The sequence below is a fragment of the Paramormyrops kingsleyae genome, chromosome 3, assembly GCF_048594095.1.
Source record: "Paramormyrops kingsleyae isolate MSU_618 chromosome 3, PKINGS_0.4, whole genome shotgun sequence".
NCBI lineage: Eukaryota > Metazoa > Chordata > Actinopteri > Osteoglossiformes > Mormyridae > Paramormyrops > Paramormyrops kingsleyae.
The window spans coordinates 14,344,455-14,360,654 of NC_132799.1; the positions used below are offsets into that span (position 1 = coordinate 14,344,455).

General features: G+C 47.9%; 2 protein-coding genes across 20 annotated transcripts in view; both read right to left on the bottom strand.

Annotated features, from left to right (window-relative positions):
• Positions 1-1,250: 1,250 nt before the first annotated feature.
• On the bottom strand, positions 1,251-6,384 carry ly6pge (lymphocyte antigen 6 family member pge). The gene is made up of 3 exons (XM_023804306.2): positions 6,150-6,384; positions 3,777-3,893; positions 1,251-2,880 (listed from the first exon to the last, which is right to left on the bottom strand). Exons 1-3 carry the CDS (start codon positions 6,196-6,198, stop codon positions 2,684-2,686), a joined length of 363 nt encoding a protein of 120 aa, XP_023660074.1. The 5' UTR covers positions 6,199-6,384; the 3' UTR covers positions 1,251-2,683.
• A 2,311-nt stretch (positions 6,385-8,695) lies between these two features.
• tacc2 (transforming, acidic coiled-coil containing protein 2) overlaps positions 8,696-16,200 on the bottom strand; it is an 86,990-nt gene continuing 79,485 nt past the window's right edge. For all 19 annotated transcript variants that reach the window (XM_072709687.1, XM_072709696.1, XM_072709695.1 and 16 more), the window contains 7 exons: positions 15,150-15,290; positions 14,968-15,044; positions 13,713-13,756; positions 11,556-11,716; positions 11,203-11,309; positions 10,326-10,446; positions 8,696-9,656 (listed from right to left, as the gene is read on the bottom strand). In XM_072709687.1, coding sequence (XP_072565788.1) covers positions 9,591-9,656; positions 10,326-10,446; positions 11,203-11,309; positions 11,556-11,716; positions 13,713-13,756; positions 14,968-15,044; positions 15,150-15,290 — 717 coding nt within the window. In that variant the 3' untranslated portion in view covers positions 8,696-9,590. The remainder of the gene's footprint in view (positions 9,657-10,325; positions 10,447-11,202; positions 11,310-11,555; positions 11,717-13,712; positions 13,757-14,967; positions 15,045-15,149; positions 15,291-16,200) is intronic.

Consider the following 16,200-nt stretch of genomic DNA (forward strand, 5'->3'; position numbering starts at 1 on the left):
TTTTTTCATTTTTGACTACAGTAACTAATGAAGTGCTAAACTGCTCTTATAGTATTAGTGGTATGCATGATTTGCTGGATTGCGCATGTCTTAATTAAGGTAATAATTAAATATAAATGTCATCTCCCAAAGGCCAGCCTAAGCTTCCTCTCTCGGTCTGCCAGAGTCCTTGTTCCTCCTGTATTTCCCTCCTTTTAACCACCAAGTGGCCTGCTGTTAGTCCACATTATTTGGCGTCCCAGTCTTCATGGACATGTGGACACGGGTGTAGGAATCAGAGGGGGATTGTAGGATTTTTATTTTTATAATTCATACGGATGGGTCACCCTTATTATTATCCAATGATATGTGGGGGGTGGGCACTCCATGGACCAATCACCTTTCAGCTGGGGCCAATGCCTGTGTGGCCCAGCCCCTGTATACACCCTTGATTGGAATAGCAGAGTGAAAGGAGGACCCAATGAAAGCTCATTTCTATTATTCATTGACCTGTCGCAGGCATGTTCTTCCCATCCAAGAATGTGATTTCTCCAGGTATTCTGGTTTTCTCAACAGCTAGTAATGTGTATGTAAGGGCTGTGTTGCACCCTGCGTGTCCCCTGCAACCCCTGCTTTCTGAAATAAGCCCAAAGATCGCTGTGCCCCTGTTTCTGGATAAGCATGTGAACTCGCCGGCCCAGAACACCTGCGCTCACCTTGAATTGCGCGCCCCTGCTTCTCCCATGACTCTTCCTCTATGTCCGGCTCTCCGCTGGAGCGGTGTTTCGCTGCCTGCGAGTCATCGGCGCCGCGCTCCAGATACAGCCGCGACTACGCCCACTTGTAATTGCAATCCCCATTGCCCTGCAGCACCTGCTCAGCAAATAGCATCGGAAGTGTATTATGAATACATAAAAACCCAATAATTTCATTGCCACTACGCTCTAGGGACATAGGTGATGTGTATTCCTTTTAATTTATACGTAAATGTATTTTGCAAGAGTTTTGCATGCGGAATTTGAAAGTCAATACGGTGTGACAGCTGTACCGGAACGGGCTTTTGATTTCAGAATCGTCTCTGGAATGTCGTAAGGTTCAGAACACGCGGAATGTGTGAGGTGTCGGCGCCGCGTAGTCACGGCAACGTCGTGAGGACGGCTCAGGAAGACAGACCGCTTGGTTTCATGTCTGACGTGCATTCATTGCCCTTGCAGATAGCTGCAGTTTATTTTCTCAACCCAACAATATTATGCACACCCGGAGACTCTGCATAGATAGAACAAACAATTTTAATGGTTTAATATTTACAACATGGAGGTAAATGAATTCCATAGTACTGATTAATGAGGTCTTTCCTTGTGCAATGCATGCTGCATCTTCTAGGAGGGCCAGTAATGGCTTTAGATGTTTTTTTGTATTCACACATGCAGCGACGGTATGTTGGTGTGGATCTTCACGTGTGGACATGCGTGTTTTCTCTGGTGTCTTTGGATGTGTACGATTTTAGAAAAAAAGTGACATTAATATTGAAGTATAGACTTTGGACTTAATGTGGGATATTAGTTTTTTATGTTATGTCTTCAATCATATATTGGGTTTTGTTAGCATGGGGTCATGCATTATTAAGTACATTTGGTCAGTGGCATGTCTCCAAAAAGATAGAGATGTGTGTGTTTCAGTGTGTCTGCATTTATTCTCCGTGGCTTGTTCAGTATTTGCTCCAGCCTCCGATTGCTGGACAGGCGTCAGAGAAACTTTGAAGTGCTTCAGCCGAGCGGGATTAACTAGGGCCGCTACGCATGGCAGCGGTCTATGTCTGAGAGCCTGACAGCTTGGCAATGTGGCAAAAGAGGTCATTTAATCTCCAAGCAGCTTGCAGTTAGAGAGGCGGTATGGTTCCTATTCAAGTAAGGTAAATAGGCGGGTGGAATAGGCAGCACATAATCACGTCTGCACCCATTTCTGAAAGTGCCTCTCTTCAGAAAGATGCTGCCCTAATTAACCAATGACAGCTCACTCTTGCGTTTCCCCCTCTCACTATTGGCTGTAGGATCCCTTTGGGTTTGAGGGCGGGCGGGGGGAAGGGGTCAGATAATGGTCAGACATGACCCACTATGGTTGTGTGACTGGTTTCTCCATGGGGAGGTGGGTTTAAGAGGCAGTTTGTGTAAGATGTAGATAAAGATGCAATATTGGGGTAAGAGCATCACAGGGGGATATGGCTTAGGGGGTGATTTTGGTATTAAAAAAAAAAAGGTCACGGTCAGTGCATCGAGGTACCGTGGGTTGTTTTGGTCAGGTGACAGGGTGTCTGGCCTGGCAATGAGGGGCAATTAGAGTAATTATAGAGTATTTAGAGGAGAGGATGAGATCTCCGGGGGAGCCAGCCGAGGTATGAGGGACGTGAACTGCTTTTAGAAGAGCTCAGTGGACACCCTGGCCTGTCAGATGCACGAGTGAGAGGGGCACAAGGGGGGTTGCAGGAGACACTTGACCTTCAGGGTAAATGTGAGGATTTTTGTGGTGCGAGGAGTATTTGTGGATGGTTGCCAGGGTTTACTGGAACACTTAGTGTGTTAGGAGGTTGTGTTAGGCTGTTTGGGAGTATCTGAGGAGATTAGCTGCTGTTATATGTAAATGGGATGATTTGTCAAGAGGGAGTGTTTGTGGAGGTTGAGTGACGTGTCAGAAGAGCTTGGGGATGTCAGATTTGTAGCAGAAAGAACAAGGCAGGCAAAAGAATGAGTAGATAACAGGCCCCGCCCACGAGCGTGGAGGCCCCACCCACAGCATTGCAGTTGTCAGTGAAACAGCAGTGAACTTTGACCTCAGGTGCTCGGTAGCCATGGCTGATGGCCTGGTTGCAGAAGGTTTTATAGGAGCAGGTTTTCATCACGCTGCCTGAGAAAGAGCCAGAAAGGCAAATGTTATCACAGATCTATGCTAGTATCCCGCACAGCCATTGTGTCTGTTCAAAACGTCCACCCCCCCCCCCCCCCCCCCCAACCACATGGCACCATTTCAAATTGCCCCTTAATCTGATTAGTGTGGTGCCTTCAGTCCAGTCAATGACCTTAAAACTCATAGACGGCACAGCCGTTTCAGAATTGATGTCTTTGTGAGTCCAAAAATAAAAGTACTTGCTGATATACATTATCAGAAATGTCACAGTACTTAAAAAGTTTCCAAAACCAATGAGAAATATAGTGTTTAATCCCATAATGCATATTGACATTTGAGCCCCAGTCAGAGTGACAGCATAGGTACCGGGTGCATGAATCAGGGGGATAGATTATCAAACTCCTTTCTGGACCCCTGCTGCATCCGAGCCCCGCATCCAGACGGCAGAGTCTGCCAACCTTCCCGTCCCTAACGGCCGTCATCCCCGCCATCCCCGAGCCGCAGCGAGCCAGCCTGGAGCTAAAGCGGGCGCAGCAGAGCTGTGAGGTGTGACGAGCTGCTGAGGTGCCGTTCGGCTAGTCTGCCGGCCCGCAGGCCCTTTAACCATGACGACCTTCCTGAAGGTTGTGTGTTCTGGGCTTTTCACTTGCCTGGCTGGATTATGGGAGGCAGGGCTGGCTTCACCCTTTTCGGGGCCCAAAGCGAAATTTGTTTAACCTAGATGTCATTTGTCATCTTCCCTCCCTTTCCGTCAGGCTGAGCAGTAGGGGGCAGTCGCTCAGTTCACCTGTGCCCTGGTCTGCCCTGATCAGAGGTGTGAGCGCACACACACACACACACACACACTTTCCCAGGGTTTCCAGGGAAAGACCATGTGGCTGTAGCGTGTAACTCACTGCTGGTGCCCCGGATGATGGCGCAGGCGTCTGAGTAGCCGGGACAAGACCTGGAGCCCTGCCGGTTACACTCCTCTTCAGTGGAGCCCACACAGGTGTAGCACTTCAGCGCCTCGCCTGTTGGAGTTGGGTAGTGCAAGAGAGCCTCAAGTCAATGGAGAACAAAGGGACTTCAAAACAGACTATCGCCGTCACGACTGAGCCACACGCTGCAGTCCGATGCCAGGGGACCTGTGGACACATCAGCGGTGACACTTCATTAAACCGGGGGCCCGGTGGCGCCCTGTGGGGAGGCATGACACAGTGACTCATCCTGGAGCACGAGGAATCACAGCAACTTGGCGCTACACTAGAGGGAGCTCGCCGGGGGGGAATTAATGTGGGGGGGGGGGGGGCTGTAGGGCTAAGGGCCAGATCTTGAGCAAGTTGAGCGAGGAGCTCAGTTAGTTCTGAATGTGGGGGGGGGGGGGCGCGATCTCTGACTATCCTAAAGTGGCAGGTAACCTGAGGGGGTCCTGCGGCTGAACCGTGTGAGCTAGGGGCTTGAAATTTCACACAGATAAACTAGTTACATGTATGAATAAGTGTGCCAAGTTTCATTAGCGCAGCCCTTACCACTGAGCCGCAGTGGCATTTTTAGTTTGGTAAAGTTGCTAATGGAAGCTAATGCGCACTTCTATCCTGTCGAACCCCTGGCCAGAGTCGCACGAGGGGTCGGTCCAGTCTGATTCGCACAGTTAGCTTAGGGGTGACCGTCGCTTGGTCGATACTGTTATACCAGCTCGGCTGCTGACAGTCTGTACAAATTTAGCTTTCTCAGGAGACTTGTAGTGAAACTATGCTGGAGCTGAGAGAAGGGAGCGTGTGGAGCGATTCGCGGCATTCTGCTGACCGCCCATCTCAAGCCACTAACCCCGATGATGAAGCCGGGAGACTGAACAGGTACCGCGGATGGCAGGAGGTGCCATCAGGCCCTGTTACCTCTGCGGCTCTACAGAGGCTAATCGCCACGGCTTTCTAAAGCCCGGGGTTGAGAGTCTGGCAGAGTTTTCCTGGCGAAAGCCATATGACTGCACCCCCAGATGAGAGAGGTAGGGGTCTCTGTCAAGTGAGCCCCATTTACCGCAGAAGAAACAACGTGGATACCGCTTGCCAATCCCAGGCGCCTTTTTCCGAAGCTGAGGCTCTCTCTCAGTGCTCCCACTATGTGGTGCTTTAAAAGAGGCTTTGAAACGCCTCTTAAACACGTTCTGTGAAACATTCCTGCGAAATGCTTGAGTGAAACCATTTTTAGAGCAGTGCTTAAAAAAAAAAAAAATGTTTTTCGCCGTACTAAAGGACCTGACAGAGCTGGCGTGTCCATTCTCAGTGATCTTCGGCAGAAGATCCAGCGGGTGAGTGGGGGTGGCCAGGATTTGGTCGATAAACCCAAGGGATATTTTTTTTTGTCCAGCTTAACGGTTGGTGCCAACGCAGGAAGACTGTGGCTGCCGTCTCCCTGCACAGCCCAGTCCTCTCATCACAGGTCAAGACTCTGTACATCCACAGACCCCCTCCTCAGAAGCTGTCTGAAGCCACCCCAACCCCAACAAGACCACAAATCTGACCCTGATTCTTTGTTCTGGGACCCCTACCCTACACTGGCGTCTCCGTTGATGGAGAAGATTACTTCACACAAGTGAAGTATTTACAAGCATAGTAACACACTGGTAGGGTAGAAAAGACCATTTCACCATTAACATTATATACTGTATAAACCTGAGTAAAAGTCAGCTGAGAATATATTAGCTTATAGCTCACAATTTAAAGGGACCGGAAGAAGCGCAGTGTTCATGGGGTCACCACAGCTACATTTGAATTCTTCAGAATCAACCAAACACCGATACACTGAAGAAGGATACATCAAGATGTGAAGTTCATCTGAAGTCAAACCGAGTCCCCTGTGGGGACCATAAGGCCCCTCCTGTATGTTAGACACCCCCCTCTCCTCACCCGATTGGTGCCAGCCAGTACAGTATACCATCAATTACCCAATTAATATTATTCATTAATGCATTAAACAATGTGGAGAGGAGGCAGACTAACTGCCTGAGGTCGTGCCTCAGAAAAAGCAGGAAGGTGAGACAAGAAAAAATAGAAGTGTGAAGACAAGAAGGAGACACTTTCTGTGGAAGCAGAGAACGGTGGGAGAGAAGGAGCGAGAAACTCGGGTGAGAAGAAAGGGAGGAGTGGAAAAGATGGGGGACAAAGTGAAGAAGCGGAAGAAAAAAAAAGCACTGTAGGAGATGGTAGAGGACAACAAAGACTGCAAAATAGATGGAGCATGAGAGAAAGGAAATTCAAGACAGTATGAGAGGAGAAAAACATTCTTACTGTGGGCAGCGAGGAGGATGCAGAAGAGGCAGAGATGCACAGCTTGCATGGCAATGGTTTCTGCTCGAGCCACACGGCAACACGCGGCTCGCCTGTAGCTAAACCCCTGATGATAATCCCCGCTATCGCAGCCCGATATCCTGGCGTGGACGAGCACCTAGATTACAGGCTGACCACTCGTCTGAGCCGCTTACTGGCCGGGCGGATTGGGGAGGGACAGACATGGTGAAGCCCTCGGGTCAGCCCTGCCCCCCGCTGTCAAAAGATCCGCCGCCATGCCCACCTACACCATCCCCGTGATGCCGCTGCTGTCGGGAGCATCCAGAAACCATCGGTGTACCTACGCGAGTCCCATCGGCACTGTGAATGGGCCGGCTGTGTCCCGTACACTAGGAATTCCCAGCGGGGACACTGGGCGATTCTCCCTCTTGTTTTTTTCAGTTTTCTTCACTTCAGGTCAAATAATTTTTCCGCCCCCGGAGCTCCTGCGGCAGTGTGTGTGGGATAGCGATGTATCCCGCACTGGGACAGAGTTCTCGGGCCTTGGCCCCAGACAGCAGATTGCGATCCATGAAAAACCTCAGGCCTCCAGAGATGTAAAGAATGTTTCGGTATTAGACACGTGCTGGCCTGCTACCCGCCCCCCCCCCCCCTCAACCCAACCCACAACCCACTCAACATACAAATAATCATTCATTGGACAGAAGAAAACAGAAAGCTGTGTTATTCTGTGCTTGAATCCCTTATTTGAAAGGCAAATACAGCTACATGTAAATATAGATACTTGCTATCGGTTAGAAGCTGTAGCAACTACAGTGGAGAATTGTCTGGTCATGTGACCAAAGGCTCGCCGTGCTGGTCGAGGAGCGGCTGCTGTTCGCTGCCTGGATGTTGATGTTTAGTAATTCTGTGCTGCATGGATGCACAGAAGGAGAAATGAATCACTACAAGCACCTCTTTGCGGGAGAGTCTTTGGCAACCAGGCCTAAGACGTACCCTTTAGATGTGTCCCTGTAGTAACTGTTAATTATGAATTAAGTTTATTTATTTACAACAGCTGGCAAGGAATTACAGTGAATGATGTGTCTTTTCACTGCAATGTCACGCTTTCTACCAAGTTTTTAGTTTGGTCGACGCGTCCTTCACATTTGCTGGGTTTGACGGATGACTGGAAATTATTCTCTCATCCATCTATCCATCCAGCTTCAAAAGCTGCTTATCCAACGTGAGCCTGGAGCCTTTCTCAGGATACACAGAGCAGGGGAACGCCCTCGATGGGATGCCAGTCCATCATACTCTCACATTCATACACTATGGGCGATTTAGAAAACCAGTAAGCTTAACTGTCTTTGGGCTGCAGGAGAAAACCAGTGAGACCATGAGGAGAACACACACAGCTGGGAGTGAAGCCGTTAGTGTGAGGATGCAGTGATCACTGTCTCCATTCCCAGGACATGATCAACCTGACAGTCGCTCTGTACATCTCTGTAGCACGAGTTTGCGGCTCAATGAGTGCAATTAAGTGACAGTGCCACTGATTATAAACAGTAGGTGGATCTAAATGTACTTCAGATGCCACTGAATCGATCACAGGGAAACAGCGGTCGGCTGGCAGCAGATGAGTCGGGTGATGCATTCGATGTTAGACCCCGGATTTCCTGACTCAGCAGACGGTGTGGAGCCAAGTGTCCCACACAGGTAAACCTGACCTTTCGAGTCAAGCTTCACATGGAGGGTTTGAGTGAAACTGTGTGACGCATTTCAGACAGGTCAGTGTCACTCCTGTGGCCTGCTGTGACCAAGCGAGTCAGACACGAGGGGGACAGTGCAGGGGATATTGTGATGAGGAGGCGTACCCCCCCCCCCCCCCCCACCAGAACAGAATCAGAAGGGATTCCAAGCCATTGCTGTCTTGATTGGACATTAACCAAGGGGTGGGGCTGTGACCAAATGCCTGATTTTTGAGTGGAATGTTGGATGATCCCCCAGAAGCTGCTCTGTCTGTCTGTTCATCTGTCTGTCGCATCTATATATTACCGCCATCTGGGTTTATACCCGCTAAGGGTAGATATAGGAAATGACGACTGTGTGAGAGCCGCGCCAGGGCGAGAGCACAGAACTTTCCAGCTTTGGTCCCATGACGGCTCTGCTGCCGTACCCTTGAGCAAAGTACTTGACCTGACCTGATCCAGTGATTTGGCAAAAAAAAAAAAACTGCAAGCGTAAGGCTTCTGCAACCTCATTTGGGCCAAACTGTGTCCACAAAAATGTCCCCAGAAAGGCATTTACTAGTGAAAACACAAGTTCCAAAGGAAACAGGTTTGATTTTTTTTACAATTGGTAAAATGTAAAAAGAGCATTTAAATGAGTGATGTTAAGTGTCTGTGTGTATATGTTTATATGTGTGTGTGTGTCTGTGTACGTGCGTGTGTGTGTGTGTGTGTGTGCGTGCGTGCGTATGTGTGTGCGTGTGTGTGTGACCCGGGTAACATAGCTGATCCATTTTTGCTGCTGCCTCTTTGGAAGAAGCTGACCTGAGTCGGGTGTTTATTGCCATCCTTTATTGCACTTCAGAGTGGGCGCTGCGTGCCAGTGAGGGGTACCCCCACCCCCCGGCTTACGCCCCCACCTCGTGGTACATCAACCGTAGCAGGGCATCGACACACCCGGCCCAAATTAAATAAATTTCATCATCATCAGCACAGTAACTGGAGGACGTACCATTCAAGTGAGACAAAATACCAATCCCCCCCCCCCACCCCCAAACTATCTCTCCCTCCCCGAAGCTTCGAACAAACACACAAGGTATCTACAATGTTACACGAGGAAAGCGGGTGGCACTGGCAGATTATTGTATCAAAAACCGCAGATGTGCTCTATATTCAGCCCACATATTTACAAAAAGAAAAGGATCTTTAACCTGTTACATGCAATGAACATTATGGCCATTATTAATATTACCACCTCAATGATTAATTGTATTGATTTGTTACACTACTTGCTCTTTCATTTCATTAATGACCCACTGTTGCATCTATGCCCCTTTTGAAGGGTTCGCTTTGCCAGTCTGATGCGTCCGGTTGTCGTCCACCTTCCCCTTCCACTCTCCTCCCCTTCTCTCCAAAGACCTCGAGAGTCCGTGTTCACAAGACCCCTGATACAGGAAACTTGATATATATATATATATGTGTATAATTGTAAAACATCACAAAGCACAAAAGTGTTATGAAGCCAGTCGTCCTCTTTGAGTCGTCAGAGGCACAATTGTGGCCGTGATGGAGATACAGTGGTGTGGGGGCCCACGGGGGGGCCTCCAAGCTCTCTGCCGCGTTGTGTGCACATGGCCATGGCTGGTTGACACAGTTCTCTCTTTTTTTCATCTCTCTCTCCATCTCCAGCCCGGAGCAGATGCATGGAGGATGATGGAGCACAGACGCACCGTTAGCTCTTCCCCATCTTGGAGATGAGCTCGTCACAGATCTTGGTCAGCTCCTCGATCTCTTTGTTCTGTGGGAGTACAGTGGCGCAAACCAGTGGTGAGTGAGGTGTCCGCGCTGGGTCTGCCCTGTGTCCGCACTGTGTCTTCACTGTGTCTATAATATGTTTGTGCTGTGTCTGCCATGTGTCTGCACTGTGTCTGCCATATGTCTGCGCTGTGTCTGTGATATGTTTGTCCTGTGTCTGCCCTGTGTCTGTGCTGTGTGTCTGTGGCTGAGCCTGCACTACAGACATGAGTCAGCAAGTGTGACAGTCAGCATTTATTTGGGTCAGAGTTACCCCATTCAGGGTTTATATGGACCTCAGTGGGGGTCAAAACGACCCACAGCTTTCCAGTGAGAAAGACTACATTAAATTCAGGCATATGTCAGGGAATAGAATAAACTGCAAAGGGAATCAGTAATGGTGTTGACGTCACAGGACTTCCTCTTGTGATGGCTGTGTAACCCACTCCAGGTATATCTGTATGTATGTGTATGTGTTGTACATGCTTTCCTAACTATGGGAAGAATAGTAACCAACTTGAAACAAATAGAGCAGAGGCTGGTTTCAAGCCCTCAACCCTGGGGGTGTGAGGCCACCTTTGTGCTTCTTTGTTCTGCGTCATGGCGCTACTTGTGTAGCCGCCCCCGCGCATGTACCCGTGTGAGCGTGTGTGGATCTGCATGGGAGCCTCACCTTCTGTTCCAGTGTACGTTCCAGGGACTCCACCTTCATCTGCTCCTTGCGGAGGCTCGCCTGGTAGGCCGCCTGCTCCTGCTTGGCCTTGGCTCTCACCTGTGCAATGTCAGCATTCGCCCTGCGGGGGCAGCAACTCACAATTACCACCTCGCCAGCCATCCGGACAGTAATGGTAGCAGAATCCCAAACTGTTCTGTGGATGTTGTATTACTAACCCCCATGTGTCTCACCCTACCAGAATAACTAATTTAAAGTTTATACTGATATTTACTGCTATACCTTCACGATGGTATTAATACCACTGTGTGTGGCTCAGCAGGTTAGATCCCTGTGATACATTAGGTCACAGGTTCAAATCCCTTGACGGACAGAGTGGTTTCACCATTGTGTCCTTGGCCACGGCCCTTAACCTCCAATTGCTCAGAAATGTATGTCACTTTGGATAAAAGAATCTGCCAAACAATTGTAATGTAAATTTATAATGACGACACTGACACTCAGCCAGTTATTATCTGACATTCAGCAATAAGGAACAGTCTATGTACAGTCTATGTTTCTTTGGGTAACACATGTGAGGTACATGTGAAAAGTGGTATCCTGACTGCCAGCGAAGATCAGAGTTGGATGACTTCAGAGAGTGAAAGGCCAGACCGGGATTTTGTTTCAACCAACCAGTTGAGTACTCCGTGACTGTGACTCTCTATGCTCAGCTGGTTTGTTGAAGCAAAATCTCGGTCTGGACTCTTACTCTCTGGACCTGAATTACCCAGCTTTGGTGAAGATGTACCCATGAGCTGGTGGAGGTTGGCTGTGTGGCTGTTGTGATTGGATATGTCTAAGTGAGCACCGCATATCCACAGAGTGCTGCACTCACTTGTCCAGCTTCTCTTCAGCATGGATCTTCAGGGCCTGGTAGCGCTGCTCCTCCTTCCGGACTCGAGACAGGTACTCCTGGGCACACTTCTTCAGGACCTCCTCGTTCTGGCCAAGGAGGGGAGACACTTTGCGTCAGATGGAGAGCCGTTCCAAACCAGATCTCTTTCAGTATACTTTTTCAATACTCGTATGACAGCCCTTTGGCCCCAGAATTCAATCTGATTTTTACCACTAAAGATATTCTCTTGGGGCACCAAGATTCGAGGTTCTTGTGAAGCTGTAATAGACCTTCTACCCAACCACATTTCTGTCCCTAATGGTTGCTCCTCAGGTTCGGGAGGAGATGTTCACCTTGCGGAAGCCTTCCAACACATCCTTCATTTTCTCGTAGCGGCGGAACAGGTCAGCTAGGGACTTCTCCACGGAGTTGAGGTCTGCAAGAGCCTGGTCCTTCTCCACAATCAGCTGCTGGATGGTGTGATGGGACAGCGACTTCTCCCGTTGCCCGTCCTCTGGTGAACACACGCACGTGCACGGCCCGAGGTAAAACTCAAGAACCATCACTGCCCCCCAGCCCCCTCCCCAACACACACACACACACACACACACACCATATACTTTTTTTTTCAAAAACACTTATATTTTAGATGGTTTAACTGGTTTGATATTTTAAACTATGTTTTTTAAAATACATACTGTACATTAGGAATTTATATATAGTTGAATAAGCAGAATAGATTAAAACTGAATAATAGAATTAACTGACCTCATGATTCACAATGACAAAACCAACACTGAATTATGGATAAATAATGTTTCTGCTCATGAGATAATGTGCTCTTTAAGACAGTCTTTGTAAAAAACCCCATATACAATTAACACACAGATGACTTGCAGTGCCTGCACGTGGCTCGGTAAGCCACAAACAGTGCATGCATGGCCATCATAATGTCATATAATCTCAATCAGGATTATTAAAAAGATGTGACTTCATTCCGAAAGATGGCCATGGGCATGTTGAGGAAACGTCTTAGCAGGTAAATTTCTCTCTGATTTATAACATAAAATCCCATATAATCCCATGTCTGAAGATCTTCTAACCATGTAGGGCTCAATATTTTCTCATTGATTTCATCTGACGATATGTGATCGTGATGAACTGAAGGTTGTTGGTATAACCAGTGTTTAGGATGCTGTGGTTTTAGCCTGTCCTCTGGGAAAGTCGTGCTCAGCTCTCTGAAACCTCGCAACGACGTGGGCGACGGCGTGCCGAGCCGGCCGCCACCACCATAAAGATGCCAATGGCATCTCCACAGCAACACACGGAGGAATCGTGCGGCACGTGATGTCAGCACATGACAGAGACAAGATAGTAATCGAAACAACAGAAACTGCAAACACGGATAAGATCTTAAAATAAAATGCAAACCAAAATAAATGAACAAACAACAATGCATGTTACTAGACACAGAGGAAAAACCTCTCTTTCTCTCTCTCTCTCTTTCGCTCGCTCTCTCTTTGGGACACAAGAAAAACATATATAGATATATATCCTTTTTACTTACCCGGCATGCCTTACGGGAATATCAAATTGTAAGAAGCAAACATGGGAGCAGAACACAAAAGAAGGGATTGTGTTAAGTCAGACTGAGTGGTGGGAGGCAGAGGGGGTGGTGAGGAATGACAGACTTGGCGAGGATGGAGAAGACGTGAAGTGGCAGGAGGAGAATGGAAAAAAAAACAAACAAAAGCACGTCGGACATGAAGGGAGACAGAGAAGAGAAGCTAATGGAAAAACAGAAGTCATGTGAGAAGCTGTATTTAGCAGCCGAGAAGCCCGGCCGACGTGAATGATGTTCAGTGTAGTGACATGGCAGGGATGTGTCATTACTCACAGCATGGCGTGTACAAAGACACATATATACATACAGCATGGAGATGGTCATTAGATGCACATTTTAGTTCCCCTCAAATACAGAGCGTAAAACTGCGGCTTTAGCTAATCCTGCATCATTACCACTAATATGTGAATCATGGTGCATTTAACGACGTAGTGAGTCATTACCCTCATGAGCAAAGGAAGCCAGATAAAGGTTAAAGAGTGGAAGTAAAACTTTATTTCCTGTTTCTTTTTTTTTTATATGCTTATATTGGTCCACATTTGGACTCATGTTGCGATTCAATCCACCGTCTCATTGTGAACTCTCTTATATACCGGAGGCTTATCCATCCATAACAGGTGATACAGGATGACGCAAACTAGCCTTTTGGCATAAATTAAAGAACAGCAGGGAGGAGGAGAAAGCAGGGGCTTGGAGAAACAGAAGAACAGAAATGAGAGAGAGAGAGAGAGAGAGAAAGAAGAGAGAGGGAGAGAGAGTAACCTGGAATTCTGGAGGAATTCCTCAGTCATACAGAGAGAAGATGTCATCCCTAAAAATAAAGAACCTCTGAATGTAGCAGAAAGCCTGGCCTGTTTGTACACCCTACAGAAGGGCAGATACTCACCGATCATCTGTGCAATTGTCTTTTCATACTCTGTTACTATCCTCCTGTGGGGTTACAAAGGCACAGAGGGGATGTTTCAGTCAAAAAACACACGAAGCATCTCTTTCGAGAACAGTTTTGCGGCTGTAGTACTTAGGACCGCAACAGTAACTATAGTAATGATAATAAATCAGATGCAGTAGCAGCTAGGTGTTTGTGAGTGGTAAGTGACCCTAAAACTTAAGGGCAAATATCAGATTAATTTGGATTTTAAGACAGTGAGGTTGAATTTCTTTCCTGGTTGAAAGCTCATTTCTTATCCCCAGACAATCGTTTTGTTCCTTGGTCTGTCCACCTGAAGTGGCTATTTGAATACCCCCTGGTATACTCATCTGGGGAGCAGGTTCACCCAAAGAGGGGTTAATAATGCCTTTGAGAGCCTCTCCTTCCTGTCTGATCCCGAGATGAATCAGGATACTGAGGTGAGCTGTGCCATATCTGCAATATCCAGAGACTGGAAATCCGACCTACTGGCCAGCGGACTGGAAGCAAAAACAGCAGTGTGTGTGTGTTTGTGTGTGTGTGGAGGGAGGGGACAGACAACCTGGTGTGTGAATTGTTGGCTTCCTATCAGCTATATGTGTCTGAACTGCTTCACAGTAACACAGTGCAGTGTCCCAGATACACAGCTAGCCAGCGCTGGGGATGACAGAAGATGGCTGAAGTTCCTCTCCGAATCTCTTGTTTTAATCTCTGTCCATTAGAGGGCCTTTGGGAACTTATTATCGCTATACTCGGTCGCAGCGTTACCCCCACCTCTCAAGGCGAACATGAAGCCTAGATGCTTTGAATTAACCTGTAACTCATCGTACAAACCATAACTATCTCCAGACTTTCTCACAACATCATTGTGACTATATGCTGTTGAAAATATTGCAGGAATATAAATGATGCACACTGTCTGCAATGGCAGTGACTCATCTTTTATACAGAGCTAAGGCCCTGTCACATCCCAGAATCCCCTTCATGAATGATTTGCGCTAACTGGCACAACCCCTTGCTGCCAAATCTTCTCTGGCGTTGGTGGCTCTTATTCAAAGTGGCTTTTTCTTTTTATTGGCTCAGCTTTTTGGCCTTGGCTTCCCGCCTAAGTGGTGTTTGAATGCAGACACCTTCTCCGTGTCTGCTTACAGATGTCTGCACGAAAGTCGTATCAGTAGTAATGAGACAATTGGGGTGGTTGACAAAGCCACCTCGATTGAAAGCAGAAACTCGCCTCATTTCCACAACTTCCTGTCTGCTCTCCTCGTACTTCCTCTGCCACTCAGCCGCCTCCTTCTCCTTGGCAACAATCTGGGGAGAAATGGTTCCTCTCAGTACAACATAAGATGCCATCTTGCACTTTTTCAGAGGGACCACTAGGGGGCCACATAATTTATTTGTCATGCATTGGCATACCTCCTCACGTGCGATACCCAGGGAGTGGTCAAGGTCCCGGGGCATGTACGGGTTCTCATCCTCTTCGCTGTACCCAGTCCGGGAATACAGGGTGCTCTTTGTGACAGCGCTTTCCACTGGGGATGAAGCCTCCCTCTGGTGCTGAGACAGCGTGGAGCAAACTGGTCAGGCTCTGCGTACCCAGTATACACAAACTCACACATGGGCACGCCCAAAACACGCCGCAAGGGAAACCTGAACCGAACCACAAAGCGACACAGCCTCAGCAGCCCAGACGGCAAACTCGGTACAGAGCCACGGCAAGCTGGTTCAGAGGAAGAATAACTAATATCCGTGTCATTGTCATCTTTTGCATCCATTGGCTTTGTAGCAACATGGTACAGGTCCTTTGATTGGCTGAAAATGCCGACAACAAAGTAATGACCTTGAGATTGATTGGATGATTGTCACAGTGTGGCATGGTTGTGATTGGGTCCAGGCTGAAAAGGTGATGGAAGACTGGGATCTATGGTTATATGTGGATAGGGGCTGCATCTGCAGGAACAGAGGTGGGGGGTGGGGGCGGGGGCTGGGGGAGCTGTGACGGGCTGCATTACAGAAAAGGTCAGCATGTTGCTATGTAGACCAGGTCACAGTTGACCTTCTCACAATGGCCTCCTACCTTAGCCCAGATTGAAAGCAAAATGGATTAAAGCTTAGCCAGTGACATATTTAAAATAATAATAATAAAAACCTAAAGCATCAATATTATTAATATTATACTCCCACTTTTCCTTCCGGTTCTCTTAGACTAAGCTAATCAAGCTAATTGGTTTGGCTAACACACACAGCGCTGATTTGACACCAGGAAGTGCACCTCAAAGCTGGTATCCAGGAATGCACAGCTGTTCCCGAAACAGCAAGCCAGAGATCTTTTTTCAGAGAAATAAGCCCTGACAGCTGAACAGGTTTAATTGGGACAGGAAAATCTGCATGATAGCCCTCCAGGACCTTTTTTCCAGATCCCTGACAGCACTTAAGGGGCTCCCAAGATGCTTGGAGATAAAGAATA

Excerpts from the sequence above, each read along its gene's own strand:
- ly6pge (XM_023804306.2), bottom strand. The coding sequence starts at position 6,198 with ATGCAAGCTGTGCATCTCTGCCTCTTCTGCATCCTCCTCGCTGCCCAC. Across the intron at positions 3,894-6,149 it reads CATCCTCCTCGCTGCCCACA|GCGAGGCGCTGAAGTGCTAC; the intron begins GTAAGAATGTTT and ends CAACTCCAACAG. Across the intron at positions 2,881-3,776 it reads CATCATCCGGGGCACCAGCA|GCAGCGTGATGAAAACCTGC; the intron begins GTGAGTTACACG and ends GCTCTTTCTCAG.